We start from the raw sequence: 26,693 nt of genomic DNA on the forward strand, positions 1-26,693 counted from the left end.
CGCAGAGCACGGCGAGTTCCCCGAGCACAGTGTTTTTGCGAGCATTATTCTGGTGGAATGGCGTATCACCTTCCTGTCACGAGAACAGCAAAAGAACGGATCTGACGACATTCTCGTGTACCAAGTGCTGGTTACCGTCCTCTCTAGAAACGTGAATGTGGAAGAGAATTGTAGCTTACTCAGTATTGTGAGATCCACAGTATCAAAAGTGTGCTGACAATACCAAATTTCGGGCATTACTTCTCACTACAGACGAGGCAGTGGTCAACAGCTTTCACTTAACCGAAAGCAACAGTGTTTATGTAGTTGTCAGCACTGACGGACCAGCAATGCTGCGTCAAATACCCACAGAAATCCATGCGGTACGTAGGACGTCGAGGTCTGTGGTGGCCCCGGTGTGTCTCGGACGAATACGCTGTACGACAAGGCACTGACCGGATCTGTGTGGTACGCGCAAACGACCTTCACTCGCGTGCGGGCAGAATAGGCTTTTGTCGCCGAAGACAGAGGCGCGCAGTTCCGTCTTCCGAGTGATCCTCTGATGGCACCTGTGGAGCTGTACACGTCAGTGCTTTGAGGCGAGTCGAACACCGGATGGAGATGTATGTGCCCGTAATCTCACTGCTAGTAGCCATTTCGCAGCAATTCGTGTCGACTCGTCTGGGCTGGCGAGCTCACTTACCTGTGTCTTGGTAGCTGTACCGTCTCTCGTGGCAGGTGTCTGTCTTGTGTGGATGTCTGGATCCTCATTTACAGGTGTGAGAATCTCCACGTGACCACTGATAGCGGCATCATCGTACGACTGACATACCACGTCCAGCTCGTACGGTAATTCTCCAAAAGGACTGTCGCTTTACTTAGAAGGCCACAGTTTGACCCCTTTGAAACTTGCTCGGTTGGCTGTAGTAATCTCGAGTTTGTCTCCGTGGCTCGGTTACTTCGCACGATTGCACCACACTGAACCTTCTGGGTGCGAGCGTTCCCTGTCGAACGGTAGACGCAGATAGTGCCCCGGTATGCCAGTATGCTATCTGTTGGCGGAAGACGTTCAAACCGTTATCGGTACATCTACTATCTCCCAGGTGGCATATGCCATCATCGGATCAAAATCAAATTTGTCTTTCAATGTATACTACTTCTTTTTTATTTTCTGGGCAGCGTATATGTGAAAATCAAATGCAGGTTCTCTGCTCCGTAGCCGGATGCCTCAGTTGCTACGACAACGGCACTTTCCTCGTACGGTGTTCACCTTCTGGGTACGTTAGCAGCAGTCACAATAGTTCCTTTTCTTGATTTCTGTGGAGATATGTGTGTGTGTGAAACCCGTATATGATGAAGAATGCTGAGTTTTCAATTATATATTGATTCTCTCAATTCTGAGGCGATTGGGTGTGATGGAACTTCAGATGCGGTTTTCTCAAAAATGGGGTGTCAGGCCAAAATATCTTAATTGTTCATTTTAGGTCGTATACGTGTGACCTGCCAAAAACGAAGCAACTCAGCCGGCGGTACCTGAAGCCTCGCCCTCTCGGAAGTACGTGTGATTGGTTGTACTCGGTCAAATTCGAAACAAAATTATGATAAATCCGTGTCTACTGGCAATTCGTAGATAGGAAAGCTATGCGATTTGGTTTTAATCTTTGTTACAATATTTAGTTTACTTGTTGTATGTGGAGTTGACAATTCAACTGCCTGTTCTTATGTCAACAGTTGCTACAAACACGAACCAGTTCTGAGAGGTTGACACCCGCAAACATTAATCGTCTGCCCACATGTCGTCTCCCCGTGTTCCCGTGAAGGAAGAACCACTGGACGCTTTCGCGGCAGTCGACACGGTGAGAACGCATTTCTTCTCTCTACATCTTTTACCATTCATCCATTGTGTTCTGTAGATCCCATCGAGAATTACAACTTTTGGAGATGTGTAATAAATCAAAGTACGCAGCAACAAAAGGAGGAACTTGTGGAAACTTAATCTGTGCCTGTATTAACAATCAATATTGCTATAGTGGATTGGGCCGCTTTTAATTTTTGATAGTTTGTGTAGAAAGTATATAAACAATATGCATCAAAATACTCATCACAGACTCGTATATTACGTAATATAGAAGGTATCAGATAGATTATATAATGGTAAGACAGAGATTTAGGAACCAGGTTTTAAATTGTAAGACATTTCCAGGGGCAGATGTGGACTCTGACCACAATCTATTGGTTATGAACTGTAGATTAAAACTGAAGAAACTGCAAAAAGGTGGGAATTTAAGGAGATGGGACCTGGATAAACTGAAAGAACCAGAGGTTGTTGAGAGTTTCAGGGAGAGCGTAAGGGAACAAATGGCAGGAATGTGGGAAAGAAATACAGTAGAAGAAGAATGGGTAGCTTTGAGGGATGAAGTAGTGAAGGCAGCAGAGAATCAAGTAGGTAAAAAGACGAGGGCTAGTAGAAATCCTTGGGTAACAGAAGAAATATTGAATTTAATTGATGAAAGGAGAAAATATAAAAATGCAGTAAATGAAGCAGGCAAAAAGGAATACAAATGTCTCAAAAATGAGATCAACAGGAAGTGCAAAATGGCTAAGTAGGGATGGCTAGACGACAAATGTAAGGATGTAGAGTCTTATCTCACTAGGGGTAAGATAGATACTGCCTACAGGAAAATTAAAGAGACCTTTGGAGATAAGAGAACCACTTGTATGAACATAAAGAGCTCAGATGGAAACCCAGTTCTAAGCAAAGAAGGGAAAGCAGAAAGGTGGAAGGAGTATATAGAGGGTCTATACAAGGGTGATGTACGTGAGGACAATATTAAGGAAATGGAAGAGGATTTAGATGAAGATGAAATGGGAGATACGATACTGCATGAAGAGTTTGACAGAGCACTGAAAGACCTGAGTTGAAACAAGGCCGCGGGAGTAGACAACATTCCATTAGAACTACTGACAGCCTTGGGAGAGCCAGTCCTGACAAAACTGTACCATCTGGTGAGTAAGATGTATGAGACAGGCGAAATACCCTCAGACTTCAAGAAGAACATAATAATCCAAATCCCAAAGAAAGCAGGTATTGACAAATGTGAAAATTACTGAACTATTAGTTTAATAAGTCACAGCTGCAAAGTACTAACACGAATTATTTGCAGACAAATGAAAAAACTGGTAGAAGCCGATCTCGGGGAAGATCAGTTTGGATTCCATAGAAATACTGGAACACATGAGGCAATACTGACCCTACGACTTATTTTAGAAGCTAGATTAGGAAAAGGGAAACCTACATTTCTAGCATTTGTAGACTTGAAGAAAGCTTTTGATAATGTTGACTGGAATACTCTCTTTCAAATTCTGAAGGTGGCAGGGGTAAAATACAGGGAGCAAAAGGCTATTTACAATTTGTACAGAAACCAGATGGCAGTTATAAAAGTCGAGGGACATGAAAGGGAAGCAGTGGTTGGGAAGGGAGTGAGACAGGGTTGTAGTCTCTCCCTGATGTTATTCAATCTGTATATTGAGCAAGCAGCAAAGGAAACAGAAGAAAAATTTGGAGTAGGTATTAAAATCCATGGAGAAGAAATAAAAACTTCGAGGTTCGCCAATGACATTGTAATTCTGTCAGAGGCAGAGATTTGGAAGAGCAGTTGAACTGATGGACAGTGTCTTGAAAGGAGGATACAAAATGAACATCAACAAAAGCAAAACGAGGATAATGGAATGTAGTCTAAGTCGGGTGATGCTGAAGGAATTAGATTAGGAAATGAGACACTTAAAGTAGTAAAGGAGTTTTGCTATTTGGGGAGCAAAATAACTGATGATGGTCGAAGTACAGAAGCTATAAAATTTAGACTGGCAATGGCAAGGGAAGTGTTTCTGAAGAAGAGAAATTTGTTAACAGTGAGTATAGATTTAAGTGTCAGGAAGTCGTTTCTGAAATTATTTGTATGGAGTGTAGACACGTATGGAAGTGAAACGTGGATGATAAATAGTTTAGACAATAAGTGAATGAAAGCTTTCGAAATGTTGTGGTGCTACAGAAGAATGCTGAAGATTAGATGGGTAGATCACATAACTAATGAGGATGTATTGAATAGGATTGGGGGTAAGAGGAGTTTGTGGCACAACTTGAGTAGAATTAGGTATCGGTTGGTAGAACATATTCTGAGGCATCAAGGGATCACCAATTTAGTATTGGAGGGCAGCGTGGAGGGTAAAAATCGTAGAGGGAGACCAAGAGATGAATACACTAAGCAGATTCAGAAGGATGTAGGTTGCCGTAGGTACTGGGAGATGAAGAAGCTTGCACAGGATAGAGTAGCATGGAGAGCTGCATCAAACCAGTCTCAGGACTGAAGACCACAACAACAACATAATGTAACAGAAGTTAATAAGTATAAACTATGTTGTAAATTATTTACAGAGGTTTTCTCTGTACATAAATTCAATTTTGCCGGAGACCAGATCTCTTGCAGAGAGGTGTCTGCTCTCAAATTTGGTCCTTTATATTAGCTGGTCTCAGGTATATTAGTGACTTCTCAGTTCCAGAAACTAGTTTTATTAGGTTCCATTCCATTTGAATATATTGCATGCACAATCATTTGAATCAGTGTCCTTTTAGCTTAAACATTACACGTTACCTATTTACAATATATCATCCCTCACGGTATAATTAACTCTTTTTTGCATAATGTCTTTAGTTCTGGCACGAAATCAGTCAGACTTGCCAAATCCAGGCATACATACAAAATATAGAAAACACACTAACCAAGATAAATGAAAATGGCACAAAATAGAAATAAGAAAAATCATCACAGGGTAGTCCTCATTGTGACATGTCTTCCTCAGTAATTCCCCCCTGTGGGTTCGGGGGTAAGAATAGGCCCACGGTATTCCTGCCTGTCGTAAGAGGCGACTAAAAGGAGTCTCAAACGTTTCGGCCTTATGTGATGGTCCCCTACCGGGTTTGACCTCCATCTTCTAAATTCTTCCGAAGAGCGAGCTGATTGGGGAAGGGCGCCTTACAAGGTGCAATGTGTCCATCGCTCATTACCATCTCTAGCTTGGTTGGTCGTCGTCGCATAGCTGTCCCGCCCACTCACCATCTCTAGGGCGTGGCTTTGTTCTTGGGTGCGGTTTTTGCAGTCTGCTCTGCTGTGTCGCTTTATGCGCCAATGACGATCATGGGCTACATTTCACCTGAAATCCAGCACGGTAGCCAGTCCGTTGTGGTGGGGCCGCCATGTACCCTGTCGGTTGTAGCCCCCTGACAACACAGGGATCGCTCTACTGATGCCAGCGCCGTTAACTCCCCGCGTATGCCAAGGAGTAGATGCCTGTCTCCTTGGGGCATCGGGACTCCCGGCAATGGCCATCCCGCCAGGTGGTCGTTGCTGAGGCTGGGTGGCGCCCGTGGGGAGGGCCCTTGGTCGGAGTAGGTGGCATCAGGGCGGATGACCCGCGATGAAGCGTGGTACATCATCTCTTGCTGGCGGCCAGCCGCCAGCAGTCTCTAAGCGTTCTCGGCCTCAATACAACGCTCAGGCATATGATCCACAATCGTTCCCCTCCCTGGCCACACCATGGGAGGAACGAAAGGCTACGGTTGGCAGCGAACCTTATTCACCTCGCTATTTAGTCTGTACACGAGTCGATGGGGAATCGTTTATGGCGACCAAGCCTCAGTTTTTTGTCGAGCACTTGGAGGACAAGTTTGGGGAGGTGGAGGGCTTGTCCAAAATGCGCTCTGGGGCAGTATTGATCAAAACGGCATCCTCTGCACAGTCACGGCGGTTACTCGCTTGTGACAAGTTGGGGGATGTTTCCGTCACGATCACACCCCATAAGAGTCTCAACATGGTCCAGGGCATTATATTCCATAGGGACCTACTATGGCAGTCAGGCGACGAGCTACGCGCCAATTTAGAACGGCGGGGTGTTCACTTCGTCCGGCGCGTCCATCGGGGTCCGAGGGATAATCAGGTAGCCACCGGTGCCTTCATCTTGGCCTTCGAGGGTGACGTCCTACCCGAAAAGGTCAAGGTGATGGTCTACCGATGTGATGTGAAGCCCTATATCCCTCCCCCGATGAGGTGTTTCAAATGCTGGAAGTTCGGCCACATGTCATCTCGGTGTACTTCCAGCATGACATGCAGAGATTGTGGACGCCCTTCACATCCTAATACTGCATGTGCGCCGCCTCCCATCTGTGTGAACTTCGGCGAACACCATTCCCCTTGCTCGCCAGACTGCAAGGTTCTACTGAAAGAACGAAGGATCATGGAATATAAGGCCCTGGACCGCATGACCTATACTGAGGCTAAGCGGAAATACGAGAGGCTACATCCTGTGGCTCTGACCAGCTCCTATGCCACCGCTGCCAAAACAGTAGTTTTGTCATCTGCTGCACCGATTCCACTGAACACTCTGAGCCGGAATACTACACCTGCCCCCTTGATGGTGGGGGGCACTTCCCCATCTGTTGCTCCTGCACCACCTACCTCAGGAGCAACGACCCCCCAACCATCGGGGACACAAGTCCCCAACTCTAAGCCGGAGAAGCGTCCGACTTCTTCGGCGACTCTCTCTCGCAAGGGATCCCTCGGGTCCCTCCCTTCCCAGGTTTCCACCTCTGGGAAGGGTGACGTCAGCCAATGGCTGAAAAGCAGGCCAGCGGCTGGTCGCAGGGCTTCCCGCTCCTCCTCCGTCCCGGAGACTGACTCGGTGGAGCCCTCCCAGCCAGTAAAGCCCAAGGAGCAGAGAGAGAAGACGAAGAAGAAGAAGGCCTCTAAGGCCAAGGAACGCGCGGTGGCATCCACCCCACCGCTCCATACAGGCTCTGCGTCTGAGGATGAGGTGGAGATCATGGCGTCCGCTGAGGACCTGGATCTCGCCATACCCTCAGACGCCAAGGACGCCGATTGTACTGGTCCTCGATCGGTGACAGCAGGTGACCCAGTGACGTGATCTGCCTCCTCGGTCCCTTCACGCCTATTTCGCCCATGGACAAAGTGATTCTCCAGTGGAACTGCAGCAGTTTTTTCCACCACCTTGCTGAGCTCCGCCAACTCGTCAGCAGTCACCCTTTCTTGTGCATTGCCCTCCAGGAAACGTGGTTTCCGGCAATGCGGACCCCTGCCCTACGAGGGTATCGGGGTTATTATAAGAACCGGGCAGCTTATGATAGGGTATCTGGTGGAGTCTGCGTCTACATCCTTAACTCTGTCTACAGCGAATGTGTACCTCTTCACACGCCTTTAGAGGCTGTCGCTGTAAGGATGTGGACGCCTCAGCCTATTACTGTCTGCAGTTTGTACCTTCCGCCGGATGGTGATGTCTCTCGTCATGTGTTGGCTGCATTGATAGGACAACTGCCGCCTCCCTTTGTGTTGCTGGGCGACTTTAACGCCCATAACCCCTTGTGGGGTGGCGCCGCGATTACTGGCCGGGGCAGAGATGTCGAGACTCTTCTGTCACAGCTTGACCTCTGCCTTTTAAACACGGGAGAGGCGACCCACTTTAGTGCGGTCCATGGCTCGTTTTCGGCCATTGACCTTTCTATTTGCAGCCCCGGACTTTCACCATCCATCCACTGGAGGGTCCATGACGACTTATGTGGTAGTGACCATTTCCCCATCTTTCTGTCACTGCCACAGCGTCACTCTTCTGAACGCCCCTCCAGATGGGCTCTGAATAAGGCTGATTGGGACTTATTTACATCTGTCGCAGTGATCGCAACTCCTTCCACTGATCCGATTGATGCGGTGGTTCAGTCGGTCACCACCAGCATCGTTTCTGCGGCGGCATCTGCGATTCCCTGCACATCCGGGTCACCTCGGCGGAGGACTGTGCCGTGGTGGTCGCCCGAGATCGCAGAGGCGATTCGAGATCGCCGGCGGGCTCTTCAGCGCCATAAGCGGCACCCGTCGTTGGAGACCCTCATTGCTTTTAAACAGTTCCGCGCCCGAGCCCGACGCCTTATTCGCCAACGGAAGCAGGAGTGCTGGGAACGTTATGTTTCCACCATTGGCGTCCGTACCTCTGCATCGCAGGTTTGGGCCAAGATTCGGCGACTCCAAGGCTATCAGCCACCTGTCTCTGTCCCTGGGCTTTCGCTGAATGGAGCAGTGTGCACCGACTCCGACACGATTGCGGACCGGTTAGCAGAGCATTTTGCTCAGTGTTCCGCGTCAACGAACTACCCGTTGGCCTTCCGCTCCCGGAAAGAGCGGTTGGAAAGTCGGAGGCTTTCCTTTCACACGCGCCACGCGGAGTCGTACAATGCTCCTTTCAGCGAATGGGAATTGCAGAGCGCACTTTCTGCTTGCCCTGATACGGCTCCTGGACCAGACCGCATTCACAGCCAGATGCTGAAACACCTCTCAGTGCCTTGCCAGCGACGCCTCCTAGATCTTTTCAATCGCGTCTGGGTCGAGGGTGTTTTCCCGTCTCAATGGCGGGAAAGCATAGTCCTCCCCGTATTGAAACCTGGCAAGAACCCGCTGGGGGTGGACAGCTATCGCCCCATAAGCCTCACCAACGTTCCTTGCAAGTTGCTGGAACGTATGGTGAGCCGGAGGTTGAGTTGGCTCCTCGAGTCTCGGGGCCTTCTGGCTCCGTCTCAGGGTGGGTTCCGTAAAGGCCGCTCTGCCGTCGATAATCTGGTCTCCCTGGAGTCTGCCATCCGTACAGCCTTTGCGCGCCGCCAACATCTGGTTGCCGTCTTCTTCGACATGCGGAAGGCATACGATACGACTTGGCGCCATCACATCCTGGCCACACTTCATGGGTGGGGCCTTAGGGGCCCGCTCCCGATTTTTATTCAGAATTTTCTTTCGTATCGTTCCTTCCGCATGCAAGTAGCTGCGTCGCATAGTTCCTCCCGGGTCCAGGAGAACGGGGTCCCACAGGGGTCTGTCCTCAGTGTGTCCCTGTTTTTAATTGCCATCAATGGGCTTGTTGAGGCGGTGGGGTCGTCCGTCGCGGCTTCATTATATGCGGACGACTTCTGCCTATATTACAGCTCCAGTGGCATCGCCGGTGCTGAACGGCAGCTGCAAGGTGCCATCCGCAAGGCGCAGTCATGGGCTGTAGCGCACGGCTTCCAGTTTTCGGCCGCGAAGACCTGCGTTATGCATTTCTGCCGGCGTCGCACGGTTCACCCTGAGCCGCGCCTTTACCTTGACGGTGAACCTCTTGCTGTGGTCGCGACGCATCGGTTCTTGGGACTGGTGTTCGATACCCGGTTGACTTGGCTGCCCCATATTAGGCAGCTGAAGCAAACATGCTGGCGGCACTTAAACGCTCTCCGTTGCTTAAGCCACACCAGGTGGGGTGCCGACCGGTCCACCCTCCTCCACCTATATCAAGCGCTGATCCAGTCCCGCCTTGATTATGGGTGTGTGGCGTACGGTTCTGCCTCGCCTTCGGCGTTGCGATTGCTGGATCCCATACACCACTGCGGGATCCGCCTCGCCACGGGAGCGTTCCGGACAAGCCCCGTCGACAGCATACTTGTGGAGGCTGGTGTCCCTCCATTGCGGTTCCGGCGTGACCGCCTTCTGGCCGCCTATGCCGCGCACGTTTATAGCATGCCAGGGCATCCAAACTACCGTCTCCTGTTCCCGCGCTCGATCGTCCATGTTCCAGACAGGCGGCCCCGGTCAGGGTGTCCCATTGCGGTTCGCCTCCGGGACCTTCTCCGTGGCCTTGACTTTTTTCCTCTGCCGCCTGTTTTCCGGGCCAATCTCCGTCTGCCCCCGTGGAGTGTGCCCCGACCGTGCCTTCGGCTCGACTTGGCACAGGGTCCGAAGGTCTCAGTGCCTCCGGAGGCCCTCCGCCGCCGCTTTCTTTCCATCCTGGCCGAGTTTCCGAACGCGGCGGTGGCCTACACCGACGGTTCGGTGGTCTCTGGTCACACTGGTTACGCTCTCACTCTACGGGATTATTGTGAGCAACGGTCATTGGCAGCTGGCTCCAGTGTATACACTGCCGAGTTGGTTGCCATCTATCGTGCCCTAGAGTTTCTCCGCTCCCGCTCAGGTGAGTCCTTTGTCATCTGTAGTGACTCCCTGAGCGGTTTACGAGCTCTTGACCAGTGTTTCCCTCGTTCCCGTCTGGTGATGGCCATCCAGGAGTCCCTCCATACTCTCGTCCGTTGCGGCCGCTCTGTCACCTTTGTTTGGTCCCCGGGTCACGTCGGCATCCCGGGTAACGAGCGGGTTGACGAACTGGCGAAACAGGCGGTCAGTTCCCCGGCCATGGAGATCGGTCTTTTAGAGGGTGACGTCCGATCCGTATTGCGGCAGAAGGTCCTTGCTGCTTGGCGTGATGAGTGGCGCACCCTGCCCTCTCCCAACAAACTTCGGGCAGTCAAGGAGACAACCAGTGTGTGGCGCTCCTCCATGCGGGGGTCTCGCAAGGACGCTGTCGTCCTCTGCCGGCTCCGCATAGGACATACCCGGCTCACGCACGCGTATCTCTTGTGCCGTGACGACCCGCCTCTCTGTCGCTGTGGATTGGCCCTGACCGTGGTACACGTCTTACTAGACTGCCCACTTTTAACTGCCCTCAGGCAGACGTTCGCGCTGCCTGATACACTCCCTGCTCTTTTAACCGATGACTCTACTATGGCTGACTTAGTTCTCCGTTTTATTCGAGCAGGGGGTTTTTATCATTCAATATGAGAGTCCCTTTTTATTTTTTTTAGTGTCGACTGTGGCTTTTGGCCTGGGGTTTTAGTTTGTGGTGTTTTAATGTGTCCCTTGGTTGTTGGCCTTTCCAGTTTTATTTTCATGGTCGGCCAATGACCGTCGCACTCTGTGTGTCTTTTAATCTCTTTTCTCTGGTCTTCGTCTATGTCTTTCTTGTACTGTGTCGTCCCTTGTCGTCTCCGTTATGTGTTTATTGCTTGTTGGACTTTTCTTCGTGTATTATTATGGTCGTGGAACAAGGGACCGATGACCTAAGTAGTCTGGTCCCTTTAACCCCCACAAACCAACCAACCAACCTCAGTAATTATGGAGGAGTCAAATCCAGGTGTGGTATCAGATAGCTGAATCAACACCCCAAATTTAAATAGCTTGCTCAACTCATCTCTACCAAAATTTTGTGTAAACAGTACGGACAGTGTAAATGTGGATTTATTATAATCAATGTAGTTAATGTGAGTGTGTATTTAGAACCAATAACCGCAACATTGTTCCCAACATGTGTTAAACTTGTTCCTCTAAGGAAATCATTTCCTCTAACTCACAATATCTCTCGTATGTACTAAGCAAAGTTAAAATCATCTAATCTGAACACATCATAAATCCTTAAGTTTAAACTAACCCCCCCCCCCCCCCCCCAGCCTGTTGATAAGGCTGGAACAAGATACACACACACACACACACACACACACACACACACACACACACCTCCCTCCCTCAAGTTATACCCACCAATGTCACCTCAATCTCCCCTATCTGCTGCTGTCCCCCTGGATCGAGTAGCAATAATATTCTCAACCCCAAGGCATAAGAAAGATCAACCCTTCATAATATCATCAAATAACTGTAGTAGATGCCAAAATATGCATGGAATATGTAACACTCAATGACTCATCTTCACCATAAAGCAGTGTGTTCAAGCAAGCATAGAATCATGAAGGTGTTGAAAAGCATCATCCAAGTCAGGTGGATCTACCTAAAGATTTATTGTCATTGTTATTATTTCTTTCCTTTCTCAAACGTTATGTCTGGTTAAAAATGGAAAGTGATGTGGACCTTGATCAAACGTGACTTCCTTTTAGCTGTACGGCATATGTTACATTGCATTTAGGAACTTTCAGGTAATTGAACACGTATCAATAATTACAGATTACTGTTGTTGTATATATACGTTTGGATGTAGCTGTATTGCATTGACGTACTGGTGGATATTGTTTGGTATGACTCCTGTAGTCGACAGGATATAAAGTCAACTTTATCCTGATGCCACATGTCCTTGACTTCCTCAGCCAGTCAAATGTATTTTTCAATTCTTTCTCCTGTTTCCTTCTGTGTATTTGTCGTATTGGGTACGGATACTTCGATTAGTTGTGTTAATTTCTTCTTTTTATTGGTGAGTATAATGTTAGGTTTGTTATGTGGTGTTGTTTTATCTGTTATAATGGTTCTGTTCCAGTATAATTTGTATTCATCATTCTCCAGTACATTCTGTGGTGCATACTTGTATGTGGGAACGTGTTGTTCTATTAGTTTATGTTGTAAGGCAAGCTGTTGATGTATTATTTTTGCTACATTGTCATGTCTTCTGGGGTATTCTGTGTTTGCTAGTATTGTGCATCCACTTGTAATGTGATCTACTGTTCCTATTTGTTGTTTGCAAAGTCTGCATTTATCTGTTGTGGTATTGGGATCTTTAATAATATGCTTGCTGTAATATCTGGTGTTTATTGTTTGATCCTGTATTGCAATCGTGAATCCTTCCGTCCCACTGTATATTGCATTTTTTTAGCCACGTGTCGGAGTCATCTTGATCAATGTGTGGTTGTGTTAGAGGATATATGTGCTTGCCGTGTAGTGTTTTCTTTTTTCCAATTTACTTTCTTCGTATCTGTTGATGTTATGTGATTTAAAGGGTTGTAGAAGTGGTTATGAAATTGCAACGATGTAGCTGATGTATTTATATGAGTGATTGCTTTGTGTATTTTGCTAGTTTCTGCTCGATCTACAAAGAATTTACTTAAATTGTCTACCTGTTCATAATGTAGGTTTTTTATGTCGATAAATCCCCTTCCTCCTTCCTTTCTGCTTAATGTGAATCTTTCTGTTGCTGAATGTATGTGATGTATTCTGTATTTGTGGCATTGTGATCGTGTAAGTGAATTGAGTGCTTCTAGGTCTGTGTTACTCCATTTCACTACTCCAAATGAGTAGGTCAATATTGGTATAGCATAAGTATTTATAGCTTTTGTCTTGTTTCTTGCTGTCAATTCTATTTTCAGTATTTTTGTTAGTCTTTGTCTTTATTTTCCTTTTAGTTCTTCTTTAATATTTGTATTATCTATTCCTATTTTTTGTCTGTATTGTAGATATTTATAGGCATCTGTTTTTTCCATCGCTTCTATGGAGCCGCTGTGCTTATCCAATATGTAATCTCCTTGTTTAGTGTGTTTTCACTCGACTATGCTATTTTTCTTACATTTGTCTGTTCCAAAAGCCATATTTATGTCATTGCTGAATACTTCTGTTATCTTTAGTAATTGGTGGAGTTGTTGATTTGTTGCTGCCAGTAGTTTTAGATCATCCATGTATAGCAAATGTGTGATTTTGTGTTAGTATGTTCCAGTAATATTGTATCCATAATTTGTATTATTTAGCATGTTGGATAGTGGGTTCAGAGCAAGGCAGAACCAGAAAGGACTTAATGAGTCTCCTTGGTATATTCCACGCTTAATCTGTATTGGCTGTGATGTGATATTATTTGAATTTGGTTGGATATTAAGTGTGGTTTTCCAATTTTTCATTACTATGTTTAGGAACTGTATCAATTTAGGATCTACTTTGTATATTTCCAATATTTGTAATAACCACAAGTGGGGTACACTATCAAAAGCTTTTCGGTAGTCAATGTATGCGTAGTGTAGCGACCTCTGTTCAATTTTAGCTTGATATGTCACCTCTGCATCTATTATCAGTTGCTCTCTACATCCTCGTGCTCCTTTGCAACAGCCTTTTTGTTCTTCATTTATAATTTTGTTCTGTGTTGTTTGTGTCATTAATTTCTGTGTAATGACTGAAGTTAATATTGTTATTGTTATTATTATTATTATTATTATTGTTATTATTATTAATATAATTATTATTTACTTGTGTTTTTTATGTCCCATGTCCCACTGACATTATGTGTTTCCTCAGTTCAAAGGATAACAACCTGCTGTTGTGGAAAGTGAGGTTCATAAGATCTTACGCCAAGCACATCAGTGCTGTTCTATGCGCTGTCTCGTCTGTCTTGACCACACCACAAGCAACTTTTTACCCTCCCCCCCCCCCTCCCCCACAAAAAAGTGTCAAGCTGCCAGGAGGACCCCAACTCTCATAATTGCCTTTCTTGTATTGTTGTTTGCTACAAATGTGTGAAAAGTAATACGTCTTTTTTAAATGTTTTTACTTGGTAATCCACTTTCTCTTCTTAAGACATGTTAAAAAATGTATCACCCTGTAGCATTAATGTAAACGTGACATTACTAAAGCACAATACCAGATTGACTATTCTCTACTGGCACTATACCAGATTGACTATTCTCTACTGGCACTATCAAGGCTAACATAATTCGTCAGCTAGTTGGAAGTGACTGTAAACAAATTGAAAAAAAAAAAAAAACACTGCTGAGTATTGATAAGATTTCAGAGTGAAGCAAAGACTGGCAGCCAGCTTTAAATGTTCAGAAATGCAAAACTTCTCACTTCGCGAAAACTGCTGCCCTGTGACTCCGCTATCAAAGAGACACAGTTGGCACCAGTTAACAGCACACGTGTTTTGTGAACAGTCTCCTCGCACACTGACTGGATCGCCTTAGTATTCCACCAGTGAACTGATTCCACCAACTTTCCCTGTGGCTAATTGTATGTGACGGTTTTACTTCGTATCCCCACAAATTCTTATATTAGGTTGTATATGACCCGGGAGATCCGGGAAAAACGCAGGAATTTTTTCATCCGGGAGCAAACCGAGAAAAACCCGGGAATTGTTGAGAATTCCGGGAATTTTTCATTGGTTTAGTTTCCAGTTAAATTTTTTGTGATTTTGACTGGTAAGAACCAATACTTTAATAAAGGATATTACTGTATTCCGCTATTGCAGAATAATGCTGCAGCAACAAAACGTGAACGGGAGAGGGGGGGGGGGGGGGGGGGGGACCAAAATAAAACTTAAGTTGCAAAGGAAATTCGGCATATACAACAACAAAGCAGTACTCATACAAGCGTCTGCCAACAGAAAAGTGTGTCAAAGGCTTTAGGAAGACTATGTAATGCTTTATTACAACAAATTGCCTCCAATGAGGGTGACGTGACAACTGTTCAAATTAGATTCGTTTGAGCAGTTGCGGGTGGGCTCTTGCACATGCGCAGTTGAGTCGCGTACGAGTCGTACCTTCTCCCACTTCTGGTTACAGAAGTGTGGCTGGGCGGCACTACTTAATATTGCCCCGGTTCAGAAATAATGCAGATCCGGAGCTGAGTTGTGGTGGGGAGGTGGGTCATCTGCACGTGACCTGTGTTTATGTTCAGTGATTTTTGTTGTTTCCTCTTTGTTTGTTGCTCTCATGTTAAATGAGAACAAAACAGATTTTTGTGTATTTTGTTAAAATACGTTCGCATAGTTGTAGATGGCCAAAATATGTTATTAGTCTCAGATATTATTTCCACCTTTGTGACAGTCAAGCATTAATCGCCTTGCAAAACAGTGAAGTTATTTTTGTCAGTTTGCTAAAGAGATTTGGGTTTCATTAATCTTTTCTGCTTTATTTGAAACAAAGTGTTTAATTTCACATTATTGCCTAATCTCAACTGTTCGCTGCATTTCAAGTGCACATATGGCATTATGCCATAATAAAGAACCAAACATGAGATAATACAGTACTGGTACTCCAAGAAAATTGACATACGAATCTGGACAAATGAATGTGCATTTAAGTATGGTTCACGAAATTCTGATGCTGTTTAAGCATCCTCTGATGTCTTGTTTCTTCTATGACAGAATGTAAGATATTTTGATGTTTCACACGTTCGAACATACCCGCTTCCTGCATCATCGTAGCTGCGCAAGTGCGGTGACGCGTGTTATCTGGCGTTCTTTTGCAACTGCTGAAACGAACCTATTTCTAACAGGTCACAGGAAAATATTGCGAATGGTGGTCTGTAAAGCATTATTCAAACCAAATTTCCTTTTACGCGAGATGAACTATGTGTGGGAATGTACGATGAATTTCTTAAGTCACAAAGCGTTTGACTCTCATTTAAAAATCAACTCTTTGAGGACGACCATTTAAAAGAATTTCGAGCCCAGAAGCTCAGACATTTACGTCGTTATTAAAAATTTTACTCCCACATTTGTGTGATGTATCTTAAAGTGTAACATGAGCAAAAAAGATCAACATTATATGTGAATGCCATGTATATTAATTTAAACCATTAACTTTTCTTATTTGTGTGTTCAAAAGCTCATAGCAATCACAATTTCAATGCTTTGGAAAATGACATGCTGTGTTCGGTGGAATTCAAATTTATACCTTCGTAATACAGAAATATGCGGTGTACATGTTGCTGCACATCATAGGTCTTTCAAAATGTCCCCCTCCCGAGTTTCGTTTTCTAAAGTGTCGGGAAATTCTACGTCGGTATATAAAACCATAAACATTCAAACAATTGATGAGTTTTACAGTGCCAAGGAAGAGTATACTGTCACTTAACACGGAAAAAGTGTATTTTCACCCGGGAGAAAGTATATTTTTAACTGGGAAAAACCCGGAAATTTTTTTTCCTTGTCCACGTATACACCCTGTATATAGATATCTTGGTTTTTGTATGAGTTACCCGATTCCAGTTGTGACTCATTGATGTTGTTGGCATAGAATTCTATTTTATTTCCTTTTGTGAAACGCAAAATTTCACATTTGTAAACATTTAAAGAAAGTTGACAGTCTTTTCACCACCTTGTACATTGTTCAAGATCAGATGGAACCTTTGTGCATGTTTTTCATACTGTATTTCATTATAGGTAACCACATCATTTGCAATAAGTCTGAGGTTGCTATTCAGTTGATCTGCCAGCTCATTGGTATAGAGTATGAACAGCAAATGTCTGAACACACTTCCCCGGTGCACGACAGAAGTTACTTCATCCGTCGATGACCCCCCGTGTAAGATAACGTACTGCATTCTTCCTGCTGAGAAATTGTCAATCTAGTCACAAAATTAGAGTGATATACTTGTCTACAAGGAGGGTAAAGACAGTTCAGGCTGCAGTATGTTTGTTATTATACACTGCTCGACTCTGTTTGGAGAAGACATTAATTTTTGCGTTGCAGGTGTAAGAGTGTGATTTTTGTATTGTGTGGTTCTTTACAGTATAGTAATATCTTTTGCAGGATCCTGTATGTATCAAAATTGAACCGGAACATGATCAGTGTGCAGCTACACATCTGGTCCCAGAAGCGACAAAAATTAAGGTATGCACCAAATTCCTGTTGCTGCTTTCTGTCACAGAGAGAGAAAGAAGGCGAAGTGATTTTCACACCACTTTGTTCACATCATTGGTTCCTTAGTGCCTCTCCTCACATATTAAATACGTGCATTCATTCCAAAACTGCAGTGCCAGATTTCATATGTGCGGTATCTTGACTGTACCTTTGCATCTCACCAAATCGTTCTCCAGATCCTACATTTCATTCGAGTGGCTGTGCAACAAATTACCCTGTAAAGCGTGTCTTACTGAAAAGACCTGCACACCCAAGAGGAGCACAAAGCCTATTTGTCCTCTCACTTTTTGTCCACTCTTACTCACAAATAATTGTATTTTGCTGTAGGTTATAACAGAAAGAAACATTCCACATGGGAAAAATATATTAAAAACAAAGATTCCATGACTTACCAAGCGGGAAAATGCTGGCAGATAGGCACAATAAAAAAAACACACAAACACTCTCACAAAATTTCGAGCTTTCGCAATCCACGGTTGCTATGTCAGGAAAGAGGGAAGGAGAGAGAAAGATGAAAGGATGTGGGTTTTAAGGGAGAGGATAAGGAGTCATTCCAATCCCAGGAACTGAAAGACTTGCCTTAAGGGGAAAAAAGGACAGGTATACAATATCTCTCTCTCTCTCTCTCTCTCTCTCTCTCTCTCTCTCTCACACACGCACACACACACACACACACACACACACACACACACACACACACAAGCAGACATTTGTAAAGGCAAAGAGTTGTGTCTCTCTCTCTGTGTGTGTGTGTGTGTGTGTGTGTGTGTGTGTGTGTGTGTGTGTGTGTGTGTGTGTGTGTGTGTGCGCGCACGCGCGCGAGTGTATACCTGTCCAAAAAGAGTTTTGCATCACCCCGGTTCCCAGAACTCCTTAATATAGACGTTGACTGTGGATATTGTATTACAGATACAGTCCCTTTGACTGTTCAAGAGGTGTCACTAAACTCACGCAAAGATGTAAACAACCATGCTTGGGCAGTGCCTATTAGGCGGAGGGGGTCCGACAGCCGATCAGTTCCAGTCATTCCACCAGGAAGGAGGTACACGGCCCATGTTGTCTGGAGTTCAACCGTGCCTAGACGGTCAATACCGAGGTTCGGTCGCGTCCGCATTGTTACTTTGCGCCATGAAGGGCTCTGAAGATGGGAAGTGTCCAGGCGTCTCTGAGTGAACCGAAGCGATGTTGTTTGGACACGGAGGAGATACAGAGAGACAGGAGCTGTCGATGACATGCCTCGCTCAGGCCGCCCGAGGGATGCTACTGCAGTGGATGACCGCTGCCTACGGATTATGGCTCGGAGAAACCCTGACAGCAACACCACCATGTTGAGTAACGCTTTTCGTGCAGCTACAGGACGTCGTCTTTCGACTCAAACTGTGAGGAATAGGATGCATGATGCGCAACTTCACTCCTGACGCCTGTGGCGAGGTCCACCTTTGCAACCACGACACCGTGCAGCGCGGTACAGATGAGCCCAACAACATGATGAATGGACCGCTCAGGACTGGCTTCACGTTCTCTTCACCGGTGAGTGTCGCATGTGCCTTCAACCAGACAATCGTGGAGACGCGTTAGGGCAACTCGGTCAGCCCTAACGCCTCAGACACACTGTCCAGCGAGTGCAGCAAGGTGGAGGTTCCCTGTTGTTTTGGGGTGGCATTATGTGGGGCCGATGTACGCCGCTGGTGGTCACGGAAGGCGCCGTAACGGCTGTACGGTACGTGAATGCCATCCTCTGACCAATAGTGCAACCATATCGGCAGCATATTGGCGAGGCATTCGTCTTCGTGGACGACAATTCGTGCCCCATCGTGCACATCTTGTGAATGACTTCCTTCAGGATAACAATGTGCTCAACTAGAGTGACCAGCATAATCTCCAGATATGAACCCAATTGAACATACCCAGGATAGATTGAAAAGGGCTGTTTATGGACGACGTGACACACCAACCACTCTGAAGGGATCTCCACTGAATCGCCATTGAGAATGTCTGGACTAACAGTGCCTTGACGGACTTGTGGATAGTATGGCACGACAAATTCAGGCATGCATCAATGCAAGAGGACGTGCTACTGGGTATTAAAGGTACCGGTGTGTACAGCAATCTGGACCACCACCTCTGAAGGTCTCGCTGGAAGGTTGGAGCAATAAAAAGGGCGGAAATGATGTTTATGTTGATCTCTGTTCCAATTTTCTGTACAGGTTCTAGAACCGAGGTGATGCAAAAATTTTTGGGGGGTGTAATTCTGCCTCCTGGTGCACGATAGAAGTTATTTCATCTGTCGATGACTCCACGTGTAAGACAATGTGCTACATTCTTCCTGGCAAGAAATTCGTAATCTGATCACAAAATCTGAATGATATATGTGTCTCTATGAAAGAGGGTTACAAACATTTCAGCCTGTAGTATAGTGATAGTCTACGCTTCCTCATAAGCTATACAGTCTACCCATCCAGTTTTCTGAATTCTTCTCTTACACCACATTTTAAAAGTTTCTGTTCTCTTCTACTCTGAACTCTTTATCATCAGTGTTTCCCTGCTGTAGAAGGCTGGAATTCAGACAAATATCTTCAGGGAAAACTTTCTAATATTTAAATTTATATTTGACATTAATAAATTCCTCTTCTACACGGATGCATATCTCCTCAGTGTCAGACTGCATTTCACTTCATATATCCTCTCTACTGTAGCCATTATCAGTTACTTTCCTGCCCGAGTACGAAAGTTACTCATCTGTAATTTCATCATCGGCTTATTAAATTCGACTTCATTCGACTACCCTCATCTTACTTTTACATTTAATCGCTTTTCGAGATAATGTCTATTGCATTCGACTGCTCTTGCAACTCTTTAAATCTTTTGCCGTTGTAGGCAGAATTACAGTGCCAGGAAACCTTAAGCTTATTATTTCTTCTTGCTGAAGATTGGCCCTCTTCCAGATTTCTCCTTGGTTCTCTCTCTCTCTCTCTTCCACACCTTGCTCAATGTACAGGTAACACTGAAGATGGGGTACAACCGTGACTCACTCCCTTCTCAAATATAGATTACCTTTCGTGGCCTTTGGACATTATTGTTATTATTAACACTGTATACAGCCCATGTACTATGCATATTGTAATGTTCACTCACTAAAGACAGAGGTTAGATGTAAGAGATGGTTTGAAGATCCTAATCGTGCTATGTAAAGTAAATGCATAAATACCTAAATAATAAATGGCTTGTGTTGCAGGTATTTCATTTGGAAGGTTTGAAGAGGGAATGGATTGAAGACAATGTGAAGGAATGTGGCTGGGACGAAGCTCAGGTCGGTCTTCGCACTGTCGAGAGTTACCCGGGTGTCTAGTCTCCCCTCAGTTTAATACAGAATTTCACGGGTTTTGTTACAGGTGTGTGAAAAAACAGCTCTGGAGACAGATGGGTTTAAGTTACATGTGTTTGAGAAAGGAGCTGCAGAGAAAGATGTGGTTCACGCCAAAAGAGGGCCGTGTAAGCTGTGCATATCAGAGGTAGGGTAGTTGGGAACCTGGTGTTTCCAAGTATTTTCTTGCTATTATTATTATTATTATTATTATGTGCAACTGAAGCTATATTGAATCACAGTAAATGAAAATTGACATCAACATTGTGCACGAATTCAGTGCTTAAAATGACAGTGACTGTGAAATATTAAAAATGCTAAAATACCAAGGAGTTATCTTGTTTTTGTGAGCTTCAGTTCACCTCTGCATAACTACTGCAACCTGCCACTTCCCTCCATTTTGAAATTCACTTTGTGTACAAAAATGTAAATAACACACAACAATAATATGGAAAGGGTAGATTTCGACTCACCACATAAAGGTGCGCTGAGTTGCAGACAGGCACAGTGATAAATAATGCTAGAAATATGTCAGGACACTGTCCTCTTCTAGACATAGAAAATTGACCATATGCACCCAAGAACATTACACACACACACACACACACACACACACACACACACACACACACACACACAGGCATTGTCTCTGAGCACTAAGGCCACACCTTCTCGTACGTAGTATGTAGCAATCTATTGTTTCCATTTTATAGGGTGTCCCACTCAAACCTCCCTGATTTCAAAGACTCGGGGGAGGGGGGGGGGGGGGGGAATACCAGAGTAGATACAACAGTGAAAAGAGAGGGAAATAGACAGAACATGTTCTGCAACAGGATATTGTGTGTTGCTAAATACACCCTCTGCCTATGCCCATTTGTTGTAATTGATAGCTTGGTGATGGTTGTGCTGAAGTAAAAGGTGGAACGGCATTTACATAACAATTGGTATATGACGTGTTGTTTCACATTTGACTCTCCCTTTGGTAGGCTATGTTTTGCCAGTTACGGGGCTGGTATAGGTGGTGGTAGGGCAAGTCTTGCAGTGGGGGTGGTCACAGGGGTAGCAGCTGAGGTGTAGACAGATGGCTGGCACGGGATTCGGAATAGGGCGATGTGAAATTTAACTGTGAGAATGTGCTTATACATTCCAAAAAGTATTGCAGGTCAGGCTCACCACGAGTCCATATATCAGAGATGTCATCAAATGTAACGAAACCGAACCTGTGTATACGTCGGACTGTCTATCAGTGCTCGTTATAAAGTCCTCGTACTGAGCAGGTGAAGAGGGCAGCCTCTTGCTATACACGGCTGTCGTGTAGGGTAGTACAACCGTTGTCATTAATCTTATGTAGTGGCAAGAAAGAAAATCTGATTTTACTTGCAACAGAAAATGTGCTGGTAAAGCTTGCTCCTCCTGTGATGATTTTCTTTTGTTTAAGTCTTGCTGTCAGAGCTGACAGAGTACTGACGGTATGGAGACAGATGCTGAGTAAGTGCTGAAGGAGACCAAACAGACAAAGTCATCGATGAACCTGCCTCTCGCCACCTTGCTCACCTCTCCCTCCAGTCTGCCTGTGTATAGAATAAACTCTGTGCAGAAGAGTGAGAAAGAGTTCTAAATGTTTGTGTAGTATGTTTGCAGTGGAACATGGGAACCAACCTAGTACTCACCGAGTGAGATGTGGGAAAGTACCTAAAAACCACATCCGGGCTGGCTTGCACACTGACATTTCATCATTAATTTGCTGGGCGGGAACATGGGAGATTGGACAATCTGAATGTGGTTGGACATCTGGTCCCAAATATGTGTCAAACGCATGTCTACATTGTATAATAGAATAAGAAATCCAGTACCCTATCATGTTTTTCATTCGTGGTCATGTAAATCACATAACCTAACACCTCCCTCATTTCCGTTTTATGCATATTGCATTGTTCCCTAACTCAATGCACATTTTCGTACCCTAATTTTAACTGAAAGGCTCAGAAGCTTTTGTGTCTATTTTCGATAACTATCAGTGAGTTGCACACATTAGTGTCCGTGACTGGTACATGTGAAAGCCTTGTGTGGCAGACAGGTTCTACTGACTTTCTAATGTTTTTTTGGACTGCAGGAGACAGTGTGGTATTGGGTTGCAAGGTACACACGTCTCTCAATTCAGTTAACTTGCAAGTTGTGTGTAGATGGTCCTCTACTCAGGGTAATCAGCTACGTTGATCTCCCAAAAGCTTCTTCTACGAAGACTGTAGCTGGTTAAAGGAATTTACTAAAATACTTCTCTATCCTTGTTGGAATAATTTTGGTACTCGTAAAATACTTTTCAGTTCAATCACCATATATGCTACTGGCCATTAAAATTGCTACACCAAGAAGAAATGCAGATGATAAATGGGTATTCATTGAACAAATATACGAGATCTGACATGTGATCACATTTCATGCAATTTGGGTGCATAGATCCTGAGAAATCAGCACCCAGAACAACCACCTCTGGCTGTAATAACGGCCTCGATACGCCTGGGCATTGAGTCCAACAGAGCTCGGATGGCGTGTACAGGTACAACTGCCCGTGCAGCTTCAACACGATACCACAGTTCATCGAGAGTAGTGACTGGCGTATTGTGACGAGCCAGATGCTCGGCCACCATTGACCAGACGTTTCCAATTGGTGAGTGATCTGGAGAATGTGCTGGCCAGGGCATCAGTTGAACATTTTCTGTATCCAGAGAGGCCCGTACAGGACCTGCAACGTGCGGTCTTGCATTATCCTGCTGAAATGTAGGGTTTCGAAGAGATCGAATGAAGGGTAGAGCCACAGGTCGTAACACATCTGAAATGTAAGGTCCACTGTTCAAAGTGCTGTCAATGCGAACAAGAGGTGACCGAGACGTGTAGACAATGGCACTCCATACCATCACGCTGGGTGATAGGCCAGTATGGCGATGATGAATACACGCTTCCAATGTGTGTTCACTGTGATGTCGCCAAACATGGATGTGGCCATTGTGATGCTGTAAACAGAACCTGGATTCATCTGAAAAAATGACGTTTTGCCATTCGTGCACCCAGGTTCGTTGTCGATTACACCATGGCAGGCGCTCCTGTCTATGATGTAGCATCAAGGGTAACCGCAGCCACAGTCTCCGAGCCGATAGTCCGTGCTGCTGCAAACGTCGTCGAACTGTTCGTGCAGATGGTTGTCATCTCACAAACGTCCCCATATGTTGACTCGGCGATCGAGACGTGGCTGCACGATCCGTTAGAGCCGTGCGGATCAGATGTCTGTCATCTCGACTGCTAGTGATACGAGGCCATTGGAACCCAGCACGGCGTTCCGTCTTACCATCCTGAATTCACCGATTCCATACTCTGCTAACAGTCATCGGATCTCGACTGTCGCGAGCAGCAATGTCGCTATACGATAAACCGTAATTGCGATAGGCTACAATCCAACCTTTATCAAAGTCGGGAACGTGATGATGCGCATCTCTCCTCCTTACACGAGGCATGACAACAATGTTTCACCAGGCAGCGCCAGTCAACTGCTGTTTGTGTATGAGAAATTGGTTGGAAACTTTCCTAGTGTCAGCACGTTGTAGGTGTTGCCACCAAAGCCAACCTTGTGTGACTGCTCTGAAAAGCTAATCGTTTGCATATGACAGCATCTTCTTCCTGTCAGTTAAATTTTGCGTCTTTAGCATTTCATCTACATGGTGTAGCAATTTTAATGACCAGTAATGTATTTACAACTTTCACAGACAATAACTTGTGCAAGCTAAATTATTCCTTAAACATTAGACTCATTTACACATATTCAGACAGCATACATGTGTCTTGCGTCATTCGTAGCCAAGACTTGAAGCAAGATAAAAGTCTCTCATCTCAAACGAGTCCAGTACATGAACGAACGTAGAAATCTATATTCAATTGTTTATTAGTCTTTTTACAATCAACAGAGACACTAAAGAGCACAGAATACAACATAAAATTTCCTTCTTCTTCTCGACCCGTACACGGAGACTCCGTGGACCGCACAGCAGGTACTCGTCTGCCGCCGTTCGGCCACCGGCTCCATCTTTTTCTCCTAACTGTTTTTGACCTGCTTTTACAAACTGGCGATGCGCAGTATGGCGTATTCGTTTCTCCCACTAACCGCTAAGATATTGGGTGTTTGAAACGGTGGAAGGCCGAGTGGTTCTAGAATTTACTCCGAAATTCTCGAAGCACTACATATCCCCCCCAAATTGAACATGATATTTAATACAATCATTATGTAAATTGATACCACATACAATTCTAGCTATATACACTCCAACAAAGATCTCTGTACTCGTATAGAATAAACTACCTAATCTTTCATATATTCTACTCTCATCAACCTCGAATATTCCATTTTGATCTGGTAAGTTTTTCTAATATTTAGGATTCGTTAGGACTCTGTCTCAATTTCTAATCCCAAACTCCACGTTTTCCCGACACTTGAGTACTTTATTCTTTATTCTAATTCTTTGCACTGCTCCTTTAGTACGCAATGATCTTACTATTTATAAACTTTTTGTAGTCTGGAGGAACTCTGGGCAAAATAAAAGTGTTTCTACTGACACTCATAAAACATATTAATTCTAATAAAGTATAGAATTCAAACCTACCAAAATAATTTCTACAAAATTTTGTGGCTTTCGTCACAATACTGCCACTTCCCCTGTAGAAACAGCACCTATACCTCACATACAGGTTGATCCTACGAGTACCCATTCTCCTTCCATTTTGGTAGGTACGCCCCATTTTTAATTCCTATTTTCCTGTGGTACAGGTCCATCCCCCTCTTGGTGCCCCTGGCTGCACAGTATAGGTCAGCCTTTCTTAGGTCTGCCTATCTGCCCTTTTCATGCAATACATGCTGGGTGTCCCCCCCCCCCCCCCCCCCCCCCCCCACATCCTTTATGAGTAGTCCTCATGGTTCATTGCCCTAGTATACATCTTTATGAACCCTATAATTAAATGTTTTCTGGTAAAGTTACAAATCTATTTTACACCTCAACTCCATTTCTCGGTGCTTCATTTAGTCCCTGCAGTTTTCCCTTACTTTTTGACTTATAAATATTGATATATTCTATGTCTCTATACACCATTCAATATATAATAAGTTTACTTAGGTTATTGGAGTCCCACTATCCTACAAATCATCAGAATATTTGTTAGACTGTCATTCCTTAATAATTATCACAATTAGTTCCTCCTTGACTTATTAGTTCCTCCCTGACTTATGCTTATTAGTTATGCTCCTTATCAACATAATAGTTTTTTTTTCCAAGTACCTAGACGGTGTAGAACCATCACAATGAACAACGATAAGTGCATATTTCTCTATGTGCAGTATGGCCTTGACATCAGTGACATGCAGTAGCCTTTGCTTGTCAGCCAAGTAAAGATAAGGATGCAGAAGCAAAAGAAAACTGATCAACTTATATGTCTCTCTAAAGGTGGATAATAGGATAGTATAAGAATTCAAGAACAGATTACAGAATAGTTTAAGATTTGAAGGGAATTCGGTGCAGGAAAAGTAGTTCAGAAGAAACACCGAAAACCCGAAAACAACTAGGGATGTGACGGTCGTCACTCCGCCCGTTAAGACAGAACATAACTGTCCCTGGGAGACTGATGTGACTCCGGTCGGATCCCACGGATCTAACCTTAACCTCACTCGATCACTTACAGACCGATACTCCTCGTGTGAAAGTCCCCCTACAACAAAACAATTACCACTTTACTAGGAAACACAACATCAAGTAAAGTTATTCTATTTTCTACTCTGTCACGGACAAGTTTGAATTCTTCACCCAAGTCCTCCATAACCTTGCTAGCATCATTAAGTTCGGAAAAAACCAATTGACTAAATGTTTCCAAAGATTATACTCTCGGTAACTTCTCAATCTTTATTTAGTCCAAATGGTTCTTCCAAACTGCATACATTTATAATATCAGAGCTAGATATATTCTCTTTGAAATTGTGTCCTACATTATCTACTCGTGAAATGACAAGTCAGTACTGACACCTGTAATTTGCAATTGAACAATCGACATTAATCCCACAGG

General features: G+C 44.8%; 1 protein-coding gene across 11 annotated transcripts in view; it reads left to right on the top strand.

Moving 5' to 3' along the window:
* Positions 1 to 26,693, top strand: part of LOC126294986 (zinc finger protein 45-like) — a 92,617-nt gene that overhangs the window by 40,357 nt on the left and 25,567 nt on the right. For 8 of the 11 annotated variants that reach the window (XM_049987224.1, XM_049987223.1, XM_049987226.1 and 5 more), the window contains 4 exons: positions 1,711 to 1,835; positions 17,123 to 17,203; positions 20,469 to 20,543; positions 20,626 to 20,745. In XM_049987224.1, the coding sequence (XP_049843181.1) occupies positions 1,773 to 1,835; positions 17,123 to 17,203; positions 20,469 to 20,543; positions 20,626 to 20,745 (339 nt within the window). In that variant the 5' untranslated portion in view covers positions 1,711 to 1,772. Of the gene's footprint in view, positions 1 to 1,182; positions 1,257 to 1,710; positions 1,836 to 17,122; positions 17,204 to 20,468; positions 20,544 to 20,625; positions 20,746 to 26,693 lie in introns of those variants that run through there. The other 3 variants (XM_049987229.1, XM_049987231.1, XM_049987230.1) reach the window with 3 other exon arrangements.

The sequence above is a fragment of the Schistocerca gregaria genome, chromosome 11 (assembly GCF_023897955.1).
Source record: "Schistocerca gregaria isolate iqSchGreg1 chromosome 11, iqSchGreg1.2, whole genome shotgun sequence".
NCBI lineage: Eukaryota > Metazoa > Arthropoda > Insecta > Orthoptera > Acrididae > Schistocerca > Schistocerca gregaria.